We start from the raw sequence: 18,043 nt of genomic DNA, 5'->3' as shown, positions 1-18,043 counted from the left end.
AACATTTAAAATTACACAGAATTCTAATTTATTATATGTTCATTAATTATATAAACTTAAATAATTGTGATAAGGGTAGGTGATTCTTACAAATGTTTTTAACCAAGTGTTAAGTAGAATCACTGTAACTGCAGTAAGGTTTACTAATAAGAAACTTGGATGCTCTCCAGGATCTATTTTTTGGACATTACAATATGTATAGTACCACATGTAGTGAAATACTGGTGAAAGCATGTCAGAAATACTCTGAAAGCATGTTGGAAACTAAGACCAGATCTAAAAGTGTTTAGATGCCAAGAATGCAGATTTTTCAGAGCATCTCGCTGAAAGCGTTTGTTTGACTCTACTACTAGAAGTAATTTATTTTGTATTGCAGCTGCGACTGTGTCAAAGTGGGAATCAGGGGAAGCATTATGGGAACTTTGTGACGTAGGAGAGAGATATTTGGTTGTCAGCATAGAGATTTATGTATCTGGTTTTGTTTATTTTTTTCCTAATGTGCTTTTACAGCTTTAAGGTAATAGAACGACTGTTGAATAAATGTCCCTCCTTTCACTGTTCACATTATCATTTCAAATTTTTTTTTTTTTCATTTTGCTGCCAGTTATTTGTTTCTTGATTTTGTAAGGTTATAATTCCAGTTCATTTCTCTTCTATAATGGCAGCAGATTAGAAATTTGTGCAAATAGGAAAGTGGAAACGAATTTTTAAGTGGGAGAGGAAAAAATGCAGAATTACGAATTAAAGTATAACAATGGCATGAACACCCAAATATTAGAGATACATAGAAAGGAGGGTGAAGAAGCAATTTCTTAAACACATGAATTGTAAACTAATAGGAATTGAATTGATACTGGGGGTAATTTTAGAATTATGTACTTATACCAAAATGTTTTGTGGAAGTTTTTAATGTTTGCTTAAAACAAGCTTGATTTTATTTTTAGTCTCTTAATAATATTATAATTTTAAAATTAGTTTTCAGTAAGGAAAAATGGATATGTGTTTTTCTTCACTGTTTTTCTCTTCATTCTGTATCTTTGCACATGGAGTGGTACAGCATCACTGTATTTCTCCCACCCTTAGATATCTACACAATACTGTTTGTTGTTTGGTATTCAGTCAAGTCTTGAGTTTTACTGTAAAGAATTTGTAAATTGTTTCAGCACCAGTTCTTTTATGTTATATTCTGCTGTTCTCTAATTTTGACTTAGTCTTTCAACATTACATTTGGTAATGTCATATTCATGAGCAAAGGACTTTGCCTATTTAGTTGTGTCCTCCAGTATCACTACTGCTTCACTGAAGGTGAAGATGAAAAATGTGTTTCTTGATACTAAACTTCAGTTACCTTTCTTTCTTCCCCCCCCCCAATTCTTATTTCATTATAAAAAACTGGTAGAAAAATTTGTAATATTCTTACCTGCAGCATTACATATTTTCTGTAATAGTCTTATCTGCAGCATTACATATTTTCTCACTTTCTACAGAGCTTCCCTTTAAACTGAATCAAATGTTTTTACTTGTCAGTGAACTTGTTCCATTAATTGTCTGAATTTGAGTATCATTGAAGTTGAACCTGCTATTACCTCTTATAGCTATGGTAATTTGTGGTGTTCTTCCCTCTTCCCATTCTTCCTGGTGCTGTCAATAAGCTTAAATCTCTAGTTACTTGGAATGACTGCATGTCCTTACTTAAGGATTAGAGCAACTGGCATTTAGCCAGTATCTCTTGTTTGTTTTGTTGTCCCATCCGCAAGCTCTGATGGCATCCTGCTCAGATGTTCTCTCATCTACTCTGGAAGCTTTCCCATTTTTAACTGTTTCACTTAGCTTTGAATTTCCTCATGTTACCAAGGTTCACTTGTGAGTGTAGTTCGCTTTCAAGAGTGATTTTTTTATATAGCATGTTTATAATTGGATAGATTTAGCTGTTTTTCCAGGTATTTCTTCTGTGTCTCCAGCAGCTGCCCACTGTCTGATGTGTAGTGTATGAATAATTGCATTACATTTCTTCATGCACTATTCGCTTCTGTTTACTTCAATTTAAGGATTTGAATTTCGTGTTCTTGGACTTCTTGAGGCCTCCTCTAGCTGTAGGGTTCCAAAATCCACATTTATGCAGCTTTTCTGCCTTCTTATTTTGCACAATGCTTCGCTTCTCTGGTTTCCTTTTTTATTTTGTAAATTTCTTATTTTGTTGTCCAACTCTTTCTTCTTTGTATAAATTTAAAATACTTTACTGTGCATTTATTCTCTGAATCTTTTTCAGATAGTGTTGAGAGATCCTTATGCACTTAAATACCTAAAATACTTTGCAAACATTACTTTTCTTGTCTCTCACAATGATCTGTCAAGCTGACTTGACTGACTCCAGTTGCTGTTGTATTTTTCTTGGGCAATAAGTAGTCATACTGTTGCTACATTGTATGTTTTGTGAACTCAAATGTCCATTGTTTTTATGGACAGTAATTTGGTTGATCTGATTTCCAGTGAATTCTGTATAATCCTTTGCATCTTTTTTCCAAAGGAATTTGGCTACTGACAGTAATCAGATTGTGAATGTGAATCGAGTTCTTTACCTTTGTCCACCATCTCTTAGCATGTGGATGTCATGTGGTAAAGCATTATTTGGTTGCTTCCACGTTTTAGCTTTATGTTTCTATTACCAATGTGTTACCATGATATAAATATGTATATGTAGGAATAACTGTTGATAAAGACCTTGACTTTTTCATCCTGTCTTGTTTATTTTTTTTATATGTAGTATCAGATTGTCCTTCTAGTAGGGAATAAATAACTGCTTGTGATGCTAAACTGATTTTTTCTTGCCTTTGTGCTTTGTGTTTTTCAAAACAATGCCCAGAAAGCTAAACTTGACTAATCATTTTCCACTTCTGCCTTCCCTCGGGGCAAAAAAAATAAATTGTTGTGTTTTGCCTTGTTCCCATGTAACACATAGGCCAAGAACATTGTATGTAAGTTATTTAGTTCTGTTTTCCACCTTGTCATTTGCTGCCCACCCCCATCCTTTTTGGGGATCTTTCCCACTTAGGCAGAAACCAATTTTTGAGTGGGCTGAGAGCAATCAAAGCAGTCTGCTTAAATGCAAACAAGAAAGTGATTCAGGCCAGCTCTTGAAAGGAATAGAGACTGCAGACTCACTCTTAGCTTAAGACGCCTGAACACCTTTAGAATGTGCAGAATGACAAGATGGAGATCATTGTAGTGTGAGGATAGTTCTGAGATACGGAAACTGTACTTCACCAGAATCACAGAGGATAACTTTTAGAACAAGGTGCAATTCTTTTTTTATTGGTGGTTTTTCCCTACTGTGTTGCAAGGGCATTTGTAACCAGTTAGGGAATGGAAAGTATGATTTACCTTCCTGAAAATCCTGGAATCTGCTTTGGGTTTCTTGATGTCCGTTGTATGAGTGAAAGATGCAGAATTCATATTCAGTTTTAATTCTGCATTATTGTCTGTGTAGGTGTCAGCTGAAATCTGTTTGTCATAGCATCTCTCAATTACTATTTTATATTTTTGCTTAGTGTTTGGACAACCTAATTTTATGCCTGATAATTTGATTGAGACTTTGATTGTCATAGGCCAGGCTGACTGCACTTTTTAAAATTCCCTGCATGACTGTATGTGCTGTGCACAAGAGTATTGCTTCAAGCAGTTTTGTCATTGACTGAATGGAACAGCAACTTTTCTGAGGGAGTTATTTAACTCTCATATGTAATTGTGCCTGCTAGAAGGTAGCTTGTTGGAATCAAAGGGAAAGCTGTTCTGCGTTGTTATAATAATTACAGACAGGTGCCACTTTCTGTGGCTGGGAACTCACCTCAGCCATCTCTGGTAAGGCTTTGAGTATTCTGAAGCTCAGTACAGTGATACACGCATATCAGGCTTCTATCTGTACATTCATTGTTGCATGCTTGTCAGTAGCTAAAGTCCTGGGAAATCCCGCCCCCTTTATAGTTAGCAGCCCATCTCTGAAATATGTGCATTAAATGCCACACAAAATAGTTTGTCTCTTAGCTGCTTGGAATTCTGAACACATTACTTACCAAAAGGTATTTAAGTTACTGGTTTTTCAGTGGAGGATGTAGGATAATATTTCTCAGTTCTTTGGTGATAATGCTGGAGCTTTTGCAGGATGTTCAAAATTTTAATCTGCAAAGTGCTCACAGGAAGCCTGGTTTGGTGCCTCAGTAGGTATTTCGTGGTTGCTGAAACACCAGTGACAGATGCTGGCTTTGAGAATACAAACCTACAGTTTTGAGCAAGCAAAAAACTCTGGGACACTTCTGCAGGTAAAGCAGTGTTCTTGCTGAGCATTATCATTCACAGTGCTTCTGTATGTAGAAATAAACAGTTGAGAGGAAAAAAAATTAAATTGTTATTTTTGAAATCATATTGTCTGTGTATTCGTGTCCTATCCCGCAGATTCTCTTCCTTAGAGATTTAAGAGCCTTTCCAGATCTCTAGGACTCAGAAGAACTGAGGCTGTGGGGGACGCACAGTTCTGGTGTGCTTCATGTAGGTGACAGGGTTTGCTTGTATGCTGTAGATAGTCCTGAGGCAAAAATTCTCTGCTTGGAGAGGTTAGCATCTTATGCTCGCAGCACGACTGTATAATAAAGCAATTTGAAGAGTAACGGTTATGTCTAAGTACACTTTATTTGGTGCCTTGGTGTATATCATTTTAACTTACAGAAAGGAGCTATGTTCTGAAAAAGATAATCTCATCTGAGTTGACAACTAGCACTGTTTGACAGACTGCTTCTTTATGAAGGGGAGACTTTCTCAGTTGTTCAAGCAACTGTCATGGATCTGTTTATTCTGCAAGTTTTAGGTGAGATGTACAGTTTTCCAACAATGTATTCCTGTCTTCATCTTTAGCCATAGCATTTGGAGGCTTTATCTTTAGCAGTGTCTGTAGCATCTTCATCTGCAGAAAGAATTTAATCCTCATTTTCCACCCCTTTGAGAACATGTCCAGGGTGATTTGCTTTCTGGATAGAAAAATTTCCTTCTTTATGACTTTATGTTGCCAGAGGTTTTTAATGTTTAATTTTAAACTATACACTTAAATGGCAAAATGTGGATTATTGGAGGATTTAACTGGCAAAATGTGATGATGCTGTTCTGATGTGTGACAGCAGTTTTAACAGTGTATTGTGATTGACTTTGGCCTCTTTCAAAGAGATTCAAGTTGAAGACTTCCAATATATCTGTTCAATATTCATTTATTTTTTTAATCCTTAACTGATTAAAAAACTAATCTGCAAAATAGCGTTTGGGGTTTTTCTTTTAAGTGGCAGTGGCAGTGAAATGTGAAGGCTTACTGTGTTCATTGGTTTTCCAAAAGGGACATCCTAAAGAAAAGTACTGACTGGTATGTTTCCAGACAAATATTTCTATGTGCTTTTTAAAATAAAAAGCTGAAGCCTCTTCCTTAAATAATATCCTTCTCTAATAGTAAAGGCCACTTAAATGAAGTTCATTCTGCATGCCTTGGTCTTCTGGCTCTTCACGAGAGCCTCAGTATTAATTAAAAAAACCTTTTTGTAACAAACAGTAAGGAGTTAGACTTCTTTCAGGCTGTTCTTGTCTTTGCTAAAACAAGGTAATAATCCTTTCTGTTCAAGTCTTTACTAAACAGTACTTGGACACCATTTAGCAACATTGCAGTGGAAAGTAAAATTCTTTTCCTTCCAATTTAGAAAATCTGTAGTATTGTATTTTTCAAGAAAATAGTAGTGTCAAGCTTGGTCTGAGTGCTGTAATTTAGTAATTACGTTTGCATAGCAAAATTTTTCCTGCTGTTCAGCTGGTTGTACTTCCTTCCCTTTTTATCCAGATTTATTAGTGGTTTTATTCTGTGATTACAACCAAAAGAGGAGCTGTATTTCTTTAGTGAGTAAAAAAGATGGTCAAATTTTTATTAGTCAACGGAAGGTGTTTTTTTTTCTTATATACACACTAGAATGCACGTATCTTTATATATTTTTATATTATTATACCTCACAATGTGCATTTTTATTAGCTTGCAAACCTTAATCCCTTGATTAATTCTTGAATTTCAGCAGGACTGCAAACAAACAACCATTTGCAGATCAGGCCATATATTTCTAAAGTAATTTGAATTCCAGTCTGCTTTAGTTATATTTATAAGCATTTTTCATGATGGTGGTGGTTGTTTCTCTCTTTTCGTTGTTCTATGATGATGTGCAATACAGCAGCACTTGAAAAAGTCTTTCCAGAAAGAAACTTTCTAGTAGGAGTCTAATATCTACTGAAATTGAGAGGAGTCACCTTCTTCTGCTTTAGGAGTTCACTGTTTGTAGGAGGTAAAGGAGGATGAACTGTACTTTTATCCTACTTAAAATTGCTGTATTTCTAATTGTTTATGGAAAGCTGTCCATAAAGTTTCAGTATGTGCTTCAGCAAAGCACTTCTGTGGGTAGTGTTGGTTGATCATGAACACATACTTCTGGTGCTTGAAGGGAAGAGTTTCTTAATGTAAAATACTGAACATATTGTGTATCACTGCCTCTGATTACTATCAGATGAATCAAGGTACTAGGAAATTTTTAAAGAACAATTACTTTAATATGGTTTCAATATTTTAATGTAATGGACATAAAAATAAATAATATTTAATGAAATATCCCCTAGAAATTAAGTATTTTTAATTCTTTCTTCAGTTTTGGAAGGATATTGTTGAGGATATTGAAGTTCGTGATCTAATTTCCGACAGAAGCAAATCTCAAGGTGAGACATCTTGATTATCTTAATACATACCTGTTGGTAAATACAACAAAGGATGGACTAAAATTTATTTGTTTACTTTGTAGATATTCCGTCGGAAGAATGGATTTGGGAATCCTTATTTCATCCACCTCGCAAATTGGGCATTAATGACATTGAAGGGCAGCGGGTACTCCAGATCGCAGTGATTTTACGAAATCTTTCTTTTGAAGAGGGAAATGTTAAACTTTTGGCAGCTAATCGTACTTGTCTTCGGTTCCTGCTGCTCTCTGCTCATAGTCACTTTATTTCTCTACGGCAGTTGGGGCTGGACACGCTGGGAAATATTGCAGCAGAGGTAACGTGCTTTGAAACAGAACAGTTCCAATATAATTTGATAAAAGCATTACTTCAGTGTTAATTAAATGATTTTTTTTTCCTTTATCATTGGATGCAAAAGGAAATAAATTAGTATCTGAATTTGTAAATAGCAATTTGAAAACAAGAACCAAAACTAAAATACAACTTATGTGTCAGAGGGCTGTAGAGAGCTTTATTTATGCCCTGTGTATGTACTTTGTGTAAGCTAGTCATATACCACTGGATATACTGCCAGAATCACATGAGGCATCTTTTTCTTTTCAGAGAGGTTTGAATGCTATAAAATACACTATTTCAGTATGTCATGTTATTTTGTAGATAAATTATATGGATTTTTTAGGTATTTTATATATATTCGATAGTCCTTATATTTTGAAATATAACGTATGAATTTAAGTAAAATGGGTACTATCAGAGAATGAGACTGGAAGTATTGGTTCACTGCTGCATTTTGAAAAAAAGATGGTGTTTTCATTTACCATGTGCCCAGCTGCTTCTAAATAAGAAAGAATGTTACTTATGTCTGAGAACTCTAATTGAGAAGCAGAACTAGGTAGAAACAGAATGAATGACTGTGGTAGCACTTGGGAAGGAATATTTGTTCTTACTCAAGTTTTGGTCTTTGTTGGATATTAAAATACATTGTGTTTACTGTTGACTGCCTGAGAATAAAGTTATTTTCCTTATTCTGAGCACTGGACAGTGTAAATTAGACTACTACTTCAGAGCAGAAAAGGAGGAGGGGGCTCAAAATGCTAGCAATAATCAAAAGCTGACAGGGTTCTGTTTTTATGAACACAAATTTAATTTATATGTGCTGCATTTAAACAGGAATATTTTGATATGCAAGTTAAGGATTTGGCCATTAGCACTATATGGATAGTGTTAGTAATTTTTTTTCTTTCTCATTAGCTTCTTTTGGATCCTGTTGATTTCAAAACTACTCATCTAATGTTTCACACAGTTACAAAATGCCTCATGTCAAGGGATAGATTTTTAAAAATGAGAGGTAAGAACTCTAGCTATTCTTATTGTTTCATTAGAATTGTAATTATTGCTGTTTAAAACTATTTTGTATTTTTTCTTCAGGCATGGAAATCTTGGCAAATCTTTGTAAGGCTGAAGATAATGGTGTCCTAATTTGTGAATATGTGGATCAAGAATCCTATAAAGAGATCATATGTCATCTCACGCTACCAGATGTGCTGCTTGTAATCTCAGCACTTGAGGTGCTATACATGCTCACAGAAATGGGAGAAGTGGCTTGCTCAAAGATTGCTAAAGTAGAGAAGAGCATAGGTAAGGGAGAAGCAAAATCTATTGTTACTCTCCCTTATATAGGAAGGAAGACTTAAGAATGTCACGTTCAGTAGTTAAAAATGTGGCTTGCATGTGTCTGTGTGCAGCTTGGGGATGGAATTTATTAAATTTATTTTTTGTGTCCTCAAGATTTTGATGGTGCTAAAACTAGGGAAGCTAAAAATTCTGGAGTATTTTTTTATGCCATAAAGTGTGTTAAAAAAAAAATCTACAGAAGCGTGCAGGGACTTGTTTTCTTTCAACACATGGCAATTTTAAAGCAAATCAGTATGTCTCAACAGCATTCATCTTGTTCTAATATTATTGTTGATTTTACATTTAATACTTCAGATACATTAGTATGTCTGGTTTCTATGGACATCCAGATGTTTGGACCTGATGCACTTACTGCTGTAAAACTCATTGAACATCAGTGTGTTAGCCAGCCAGGAATACTTGATGTTAGACCACAGGTAATGGATCATGGTTCTTCACAGGCCCATGCAACAGGTGTCCCAGGTTAGTATCACAGCAAGAGAACATATTCTTCTACAAAATTTCCTGTATGGCATGTATAATTTTTGTCTTCTCTAGATTTTGGATTAATTTACATAAGTAAATGTAGCATTATGCATAACATATGGTATCTTTTTCAAACATTTGTTCACAAAGCAAATATAAACCTATGTCAGCCAAAACTGTTGTGAAACAAGCTTTGAAAGAATCTTTATATTTTTCAATTGCTAATCTGAAAATTTCTGAAAGTTATGTGCATTCCTTATTTTAACTTACTGAGTGGAAAGAAAAAGTATCCATTCTAGATTGTTCCCACAATTTGCAGAGAATTGAAGGTTCATTTTATATTGTGTTTTACCCTATTATTGGGCAGTAACATCCAGTATTTGATAGAATTGCAGAGATGAGATAGACACTTCGAATCATGCCTCTGTTGAAGCTGCTAGTGGCTTCTTGTTATGTGAACCAAATCGTGACTGTTGTTAGGAAGTTAGTGAGAAAGAACCATTGCAACAGACACTGGCTTGCATGTCTAAGTGCAGTTTCCAGAACAGATGCAGATACCACAGCAAAAGTGATTGGAAAAGAATGTAACTAAGGGGGTGAACAAGAGTGAGTTGGAGGAACTGATCTAACATTGCAACAACATCCTTTGCATTGTATTTGCATCCACTTAGGAACTGGAAAAATAATTGCTGTGTATTTGTGCCTGTTTTGGTGGAGTATTGTCTCACTTTAAAATCATGCTCAGTCCTCTAAAAGTACTGAGATCGTGGTCATGAACCTGAAGGCAGTTGTTCACGAGGTGCACACCTCTTGATAGTCTTCAGTGACTGTGGCACTGGCGCGCCCGGCTTCACTTCGGTAAATCGTGATGCAGATCTGTGGTCTGCTTAGGGCGCCTTTGTGACTTGCCTTAGCTGGATGTATCCTTACTGACAGACACAGGAGAAACTGTACCAGTGGAAGTCATGAAGTGCTTCATTCAAGAATAAAAAAAAACATTTCATCAAGTTTGTTTTTTTCTTCCCCACATTCTCTACAGCCTCTAGGACAGCACCACATGTTGCTCCACCACCAGGAATAGTAGAAATAGACAGTGAGAAATTTGCATGTCAGTGGTAAGTGTATAGTTCTGTTCAAATACTTTAATGAAAAAGAAAAACAAAGAAAAATTCTGTATTCGTGTGTCACAGAATTTTCTAGTTTGCTTCTATTTACTGTTAGACTAATTTTTCTGAAAAGTATAAGATAAAACCATTCTCTCATTGCTTTGAAGAAGTATGAAAGACAAAACTCAACCAGAATATTCAGTCTTTGACTTTTGGTGCTTAAAATTTGATTTTTAACTCTCATCTTGATTTTATTTATTTTTTAAATTTTCAGGCAGTGTTACCTGTTTCACAAGTGTTTTCGTCTGATAATATGTTGCTGTATTACTGCACCGATATAAGAGTAATTATCCAATTCTGAAACTAGGCTCTGCAAAAATCTGTGAACCTTAAGCAGGTTAAGGAAGATTAAAGTCTTTTCCATCCAAATTCTCTTGTTTTCAACTGATACTGTTGTCAGATATTGAGAGAGAAACTATTCCTCCTTTGGTTCTCCTGTGGACTGAGAGTGATCTTTCTGAACTAATTGTCTTATGTAATTCTACTCACATCCTAAATATTTGTATTAATCGGTTCCTGATGGGCCCTTTCGCCTCGGCTGCTTCACAGCTCTTACATTCATCTTTTGTCTTACTGAGCAGGCAAGGGCCTTCAAGATACAGTGGGTAGAATTTACAGTGGGTAGAAGTCTAGTGATTTAGGTTATGGTTTATATATTATGGTTTATATATTTAGGTTATGATTTAGTTATACTGCCAGCAGAGCTCTGGAGGAAATGTTGCAGATTCTTGTAGCCGACTGATGTTCTGATGCTTCTCTTTGCACACTGCAAAGTGTTATTAATGTGCACTTCTGTGAAAGATTGAGGAATTTCACATTTAGACATTTAAACAGGGGTACCTGGAGTTAGACTCTCTGGAGCTCAAATTAGCAAGCTGTAAGTTGGCCTCGAGCCAAAGCTAGTTTCCTAGGCTGCCTCTTTAGTTAATGGAGTGGGATATTCCCCCAGTAGTAAAACAAATTGCCTTCTCCCACCAAGTTTCTGGTAAGGTTACAAATTACCTTCTGGTGCCACCTTCTCTAGAAGAATCTCTAGAAGAGATTCTAGAGAACACTAGACATCTAGCTTTGAGTAATACAGTTGTAGGCAAGCTGAAATTTGTACTTTATACAAAGTGTAAAATAGAAAGTTTGGCTGTTAAATATGGGTAGGTACTATGCTGCAACTGTGTGCTACCATCAAGTGACAGAAAATACTGAAACAAACCATAGAGCATGGTATCAGGAAGATTTGGAATGTCTCCATTGTTTCTGATCCTGTGTGCTTCTGCACCTATCAGTGTTAAATATTACTATGTTGTACTTGATTTTCTCCTGGTTAGTCATATGTAGATATGAGGTAGTGGAAAATAAAAATTGACATATAGCCCTGAAAATTCAGTTTAAATACTATCTGTGCTGCCAAAAAAAAAAGGCAAATTGAGAGCCGAGTAGCTGCCTCTTTTAAAGTGTTTTCATCAATGCTAGTATGGAGTGTCTTAGATTCATGTAAATTTTCGTGGTGTGTTTTAGTCATTACTTTCTCTTGAGAGAAATGGGAAAATGAGTAAATCATAGCAGTAGAATTTAGTTACTATCTCTTGAAAGCAGCAGAAAGGCAAATTAGTTAAGCTGACCTTCCTGTATGTATTATTAGCCAGCTTAGCTTCAGTAGGGCTTGTAAGTGCGTGTGACAGTAAAGTGCTAATCACAGATCCCATTTCACCATTGTAAGTCCTGAATATCTCCAGCTTGCTGATACCAGTGATAGTGTGTCAGCCTAATATGACATACCCAACTGGGCAGTCACTTCTCTGATATGCCATATTGAATTAATACCTAAACTTTCTATTAATACAGTGTAACCTCGATTTTTTAATAGTGAAACTGTGACTCAACTGTAAGAGAAATGGCACTACACTTACTCTTTAGCGAAAACACGATTTCAAGATTGTAATCATATGCTCTTTTATCTAGTTACATTGGGAGTGCAGGACTCTGCAAAGGAGAATGCAGTGTAGTTTTCCAAAGTGTTAGCACCATATAATAGATGCTGACAACTAAGAAATTTTTTTTATTCTGTGTGAGCCTATATTCTGATGCCAGTATTTGAGCACTGAGTGAAAGTTGTCACTTGCCTTCATTTGCTGCTAGGGAGGAACTGTTCCTATGCCTTTGGGTTGGAATAATGGATCTGAGAGAAATAAAAACTGACAGAAAATGTTTCTTTCTCTCACAGCTTCCTGGTTAGAGGTTAGATGGTCTGTGGCTTTGTGGAGAGCCTGTAGGAGATATCAATACTTTCTTTCCCTTACAAACATTGACTTTGTATAAAAATTTCTGGTGAAGAATTAGCTAGCTCTCAGTCCATCTTTTGCTGAAGTAGAATCATTAAGGAATAAGAATAGAGCTGTGGGGAGGAGACGTCACCAAACAATGCATTCTTTTTTGGTTTTGTTTCTGAGTATACATTAAAAAGGCATATGTCGAGACTATTTTGCATAAATAATATGTATATAAGTATGTAAATAAGATGTTGCATGTAAAACTGACCGCGTGTACTAGGGGTCCTATGTGTTTATTCATAAGCAGTGAGAAGGAGAAAGTGAGGAACAGACATTTGACAAAATAATATACTAAAATGCTGGTTTCTATGTCAGATCTCAAAAGTCTCTGTGATAGAGACAGAAGTGTTTTGATAACCCTTTAAAAGTATTTTGCTTTATTTTCTTTTTGAATTTTGCTTCATAGTTTATTTTTTCATCCTCAGGTTGAATGCCCATTTTGAGGTGAACCTTGATTGCTCAGTCTCTCGAGCAGAAATGTATTCTGAATACCTCTCTACTTGTAGTAAATTAGCTCGAGGTGGAATCCTAACATCAACTGGATTTTATAAATGCCTGCGGTAAGACAAGAATTCATGGAACAATAAAGAATCAATTGTATGTGCTCAATACTAAGCTGTAGCTTTAGATTTCTTTGAGAAAAGATCTGACTTGTAAGGCATTCAGTTTTGGAATTTTAATTGAAAGAAATGTTTGGAGTTCATTTAATTTTGTTTCCTTCTGTTTCAGAACCTTTGATAGGGTTTCTTCTCTGCATATAGTCTTCTTCCAAAGTAGTTTTTTTAGGTTTTGTTCACTTAGCTTGTATGAAATCTTGGCCATCTGGTGAACCTGCTAGTCCTCAGTTATGAATACTTACATGCTATTGGAAAATCCTGCTGGGTTGCAAAGATGCAGGCTTACCTGTACGTAATGTAGCAGTTACTGTGCACACAAGACCAGTTAACCAAAACAAAAACATTGCAAGAGAGTTATTATTTATTAACAGAGATTTATGTTGTTTTTGGCAGAACTGTCTTTCCAAATCATACAGTGAAGAGAGTAGAAGATCCAAGTAACAATGGTCAAGCACATATACATGTGGTAGGAGTGAAAAGGAGAGCTATACCACTTCCCATTCAGATGTACTATCAGCAGCCACCAACGTCGTCTACCCCAGTTGTCCGGGTTGATTCAGTTCCTGATGTGTCTTCGTCTCCTTTGCCAGCAGGTTTTTAAATTAATATATATAAAGTATTCAATTGACTCTGAAACCATAATAAAAGCCAAAAGATTTTGAAAATAATTGGAAAGTGTTGGAAGCTGGTGCCCCATGTTTTGATTGAGTTTATTCAGTAATGTTGGGAATAGTATTGCAGTATGTATTTGCATGCCGTTCTAGTGTTTGATGTGTAACCCATAAACTTGCCAGTCAGCAGACAAGCCATTGTTGCTGCATCATTAACTCAGATGCAGTATAGCTGAGAAGACAAACTGCTTCATAGAGAATTGCAATTTCAAGCCTTGGATTTTTAAAAATTTGTTATGTTAATGTGTTTTGAAGTAATTTCTGCTTTGAAACTTTTACTGTGTTTTATTTCAACAGGAATCCCGCATGGGCTACCAAGTGTAGGAAATCACTATCAGAGGACCCCTATTAACCAGTCTTCAACTTTGACAGCAACACAGATGTCTTTTCCAATTCAAGGTGTTCATACTGTGGCACAGACTGTTTCTAGAATTCCACAAAATCCTTCTATTCATACACAACAAAATGCTCCAATGACTGTTATTCAGAATAAAGGTCCAATATCCTGTGAAGTAGTGAAGGCTGCAGTAATACAGAGCTCTGTTCCTCAGTCTGCAGTTCCTGTTACTATTGCTGTGGGAGGAGCTTCTAATCAAAATCACAGCACTACAGGTCAACAGCCGTCTGTTACTGTTGTGGGTTCTCAGACGTTGCTTCACCACCAACCTGTAATTCAACAACAGTCTCCACTGCACGCAGTGGTACCAGGACAGATACCTTCAGGCACTCCTGTTACGGTAATTCAGCAAGCTGTACCTCAGGGTCATATATTTGGCAGAGTACAAAACCTACCAGCATGCAGTTCAGCAGTTTCACAGGGTCAGCAGCTAATTAGCACATCATCACAGCCTGGGCAAACGTCATCTCAGCAGTCTTCTGCGGGTAACCAGCAACAAGATACAGTCATCATAGCACCACAGCAGTACGTCACAACCTCTGCATCTAACATTGTTTCTGCCACCACAGTTCAAAATTTCCAAGTAGCAGCTGGGCAGGTAGTTACAATCGCAGGTGTCCAAAACCCACCAACATCTAGAGTAGGGTTTCAGAATATTGCACCAAAACCTCTGCCGTCTCAGCAAGGTTCATCTGCTGTACAGCAGCCACAGCAGCAGCCTCCACCACCGTCCCAGCAAAGTGTAGTGATCGTAAGCCAGCCAGCTCAGCAAGGTCAGACATATGCACCAGCCATTCATCAAATTGTGCTTGCTAATCCAGCTTCTATTCCTGCTGGTCAGACTGTCCAGTTGGCTGGACAGCCAAGCATTACTCCATCATCTTCACCATCCCCAGGTCCAGTTGCAAATAATCAAGTCCCTACAGTTATGTCATCTTCATCTACCACTCCTCAGTCACAAGGACCCCCTCCTACTGTTAGCCAGATGCTTTCTGTAAAGAGGCAGCAGCAGCAGCAACATTCACCAGCATCGTCGCAGCAGCAGGTACAGGTACAACAACCGATGCAAATGCAGGTTCAGTCCCAACAAGCTAATCCAGGAGTTGGCCAGCCCAACTCTGGTGAGTCTAGCCTGATAAAACAACTGCTTCTTCCGAAAAGAGGCCCCTCAACTCCAGGGGGGAAACTTATACTCCCAGCTCCACAGATTCCTCCACCTAACAATGCAAGAGCTCCTAGCCCTCAGGTGGTTTATCAGATGGCCAATAACCAGGCACCAGGCTTTGGAGTTCAAGGACAGTCTACAGCTCAACAGCTGCTAGTTGGACAGCAAAATGTTCAGCTGGTCCCGGGTGCGATCCCACCCCAAGGGGCCATGCAAACAGTACCCATTTCTAATTTACAGATATTGCCAGGCCAGTTGATCTCAAACAGCCCAGCAACTATTTTCCAAGGGACTACTGGCAACCAGGTTACGATAACAGTTGTGCCAAATACGAGTTTTGCTACTGCAACTGTGAGTCAGGGAAACACAACTCAAATCATTGCTCCAGCAGGAATTGCAGTGAGTGGAGCACAGACAGGAGTTGGGCTACAGGTGCAAACACTTCCAGCTACTCAAGCACCTTCAGCTGGACAATCACCGTGTACTGCTGCTCCCCCATTCAAAGGTGATAAAATAATTTGCCAAAAGGAGGAAGAAGCAAAGGAAGCAACAGGTTTACACATTCATGAACGTAAAATTGAAGTAATGGAGAATCCTTCCTGCCGAAGAGGAGCTGCAAACACCAGCAATGGGGATGCAAAAGAAAATGAAATGCAGGTGGGAAGTCTTTTAAATGGGAGAAAGTATAGTGACTCCAGTCTACCTCCTTCTAACTCAGGGAAAACACAGAATGAGGCCAATCAGTGCTCACAAGTCAGTAATGGGCCATCATTAGAAATGGGTGAGAACGGAGCTCCTGGAAAGCAGAACTTTGAACAAACGGACACACAGGAAATTAAAAGTGATTTGAAGAAGCCCCTAGTTAATGGAATCTGTGATTTTGATAAAGGAGATTGTACTCATTTGAGCAAAAACATTCCAAATCACAAAACTTCCAATCATGTAGGAAATGGTGAGATATCTTCAGTGGAACAACAAGGGAATTTGGATGCCACGCAGCAAGATACTGCCAAAGGTGATCAAGGGGAAAGAATTTCTAACGGGCCTGTATTCACTTTGAGTAGTTCACCTATTGTAAGCGGTACACAGGAGGCTGCAAAACTGTTAACCCAGCAACTTAGTGGTACCAACACTGATTTACCTAATGGACCTCTAGCTTCAAGTTTGAATTCAGATGTGCCTCAGCAACGCCCAAGTGTAGTTGTCTCACCACAATCTACAGCCTCTGTTATACAGGGGCATCAAATCATAGCAGTTCCACACTCAGGACCTAGAGTGTCCCAGTCTACCCTGTCCTCCGAAGTTCGGTCTACTAATGGCACAGCAGAATGCAAAACTGCAAAGAGGCCAGCAGAGGATAATGACAGGGAAACTGTTCCAGGAATTCCAAATAAAGTAGGAGTTAGAATTGTTACAATCAGTGACCCCAACAATGCTGGTTGCAGTGCAACTATGGTTGCTGTGCCAGCTGGAGCGGATCCAAGCACTGTAGCGAAAGTAGCAATAGAAAGTGCTGTTCAACAAAAGCAGCAGCATCCAACCACGTATATACAAAGCATGGTCACACAGGTATGTTGTGGTGTTCTTTTTATGTTTATTCTGACTGTGATTCTGACTAATACTGTGAAATAACGTGGCTGAAAATGTGAACTCGGTCAATACCTCTTGCATAGTATTTAAAATATTCAGAAAATTATGCTTTCTGTTCTTCGCAGACTAAAGTTCTAACAGTTTACATACTTCTTCAATATCAGTGACAATAGTGGAATTTAAAATTTGTAGCTTGACAATATGCAGTGAGGAAAGAACTTCTGCTCACTGTTTCTTCCCTTAAGGATTAACTGTTCTGAAAACAGCCATGATTTGCTGGATAGTCTTGTAAAAATGTCAGTACTGTTCTGCACTTTATTCTTGATCACTATGGAGGGGTGAATATGGTTTTTTGAAGTTAATCACCACACCTGCATTTGGCTTGCTGAAATGAGTTGAAATTCTTGCATTTAAAGGCAATCTTCGAGGTCTTGCTTTGTGGATTCACTGCTTTCACTACAGAAAGTATTGTTTTGTAAATTGTTGGAATATTTACATTCATTTATTATAAAATATTTGCAACATTTATTTTATCAATGACATAAGCATTGTTTCCGGGTGGTATTTTTTTTTGCCAAGCTTTGGAGAGGGTTTTTGGTTTTTTTTTCTCCCTTGAGAATCTCCTTGAGATTAAACTTCATTTAATCTTTCAGAAGTGGTTACTCCCAACACTTTACTAGAAATGAGGTATGGCCATGATTATTATGATTACTAATAAGTAAAAATAATCATGTTTGAGATTATTCGTCTCTATAATTTATTTTAGTTTTGTACACAGACAGAAAATACCTCTCCACAAAAACACTCCTAACCTGAATAGGAGCAAAGAGAATAGAATGGTAGGTCTGGCAGTTAAAGTTCTGACAGACCAGAGAGAGGAAGTAAAGTCCTGAATGTATGTTTGTGCATTTTGACCTTGGAGTAACAGGGCTTTTATTTTTTATCTTTTTTGTTTATTTGGTTGGGGTTTTGTTTGTTTGTCTTCAACAAAGTAGAAAGTATAGACCTTATGGACTTAAACAGCTGGAACTCAAAATGTGGCAAGTGATGGCTAGTGCTACTTCTCCTGTGTCAAGTTAGGTTTCTCTTGAAAGCTTTCAACTTTCCTTCATCTAGGAGCTCAGAAATCAGGTCTAACAGTTAACAAGTTACCTT

The 18,043-nt window shown here is 37.3% G+C and overlaps 1 protein-coding gene across 1 annotated transcript in view; it reads left to right on the top strand.

Moving 5' to 3' along the window:
• Positions 1-18,043, top strand: part of ARID2 (AT-rich interaction domain 2) — a 103,025-nt gene that overhangs the window by 62,251 nt on the left and 22,731 nt on the right. Inside the window, exons 7-15 of the mRNA XM_017829182.1 lie at positions 6,714-6,780; positions 6,864-7,114; positions 8,050-8,146; positions 8,227-8,436; positions 8,788-8,955; positions 9,998-10,073; positions 12,874-13,008; positions 13,459-13,658; positions 14,034-16,867. Coding sequence (XP_017684671.1) covers positions 6,714-6,780; positions 6,864-7,114; positions 8,050-8,146; positions 8,227-8,436; positions 8,788-8,955; positions 9,998-10,073; positions 12,874-13,008; positions 13,459-13,658; positions 14,034-16,867 — 4,038 coding nt within the window. The remainder of the gene's footprint in view (positions 1-6,713; positions 6,781-6,863; positions 7,115-8,049; positions 8,147-8,226; positions 8,437-8,787; positions 8,956-9,997; positions 10,074-12,873; positions 13,009-13,458; positions 13,659-14,033; positions 16,868-18,043) is intronic.

The sequence above is a fragment of the Lepidothrix coronata genome, unplaced genomic scaffold (assembly GCF_001604755.1).
Source record: "Lepidothrix coronata isolate B3197 unplaced genomic scaffold, Lepidothrix_coronata-1.0 Scaffold159, whole genome shotgun sequence".
NCBI lineage: Eukaryota > Metazoa > Chordata > Aves > Passeriformes > Pipridae > Lepidothrix > Lepidothrix coronata.
Note: the sequence above shows the minus strand (reverse complement) of the source record. Positions and strands in the feature narration are given on the sequence as shown.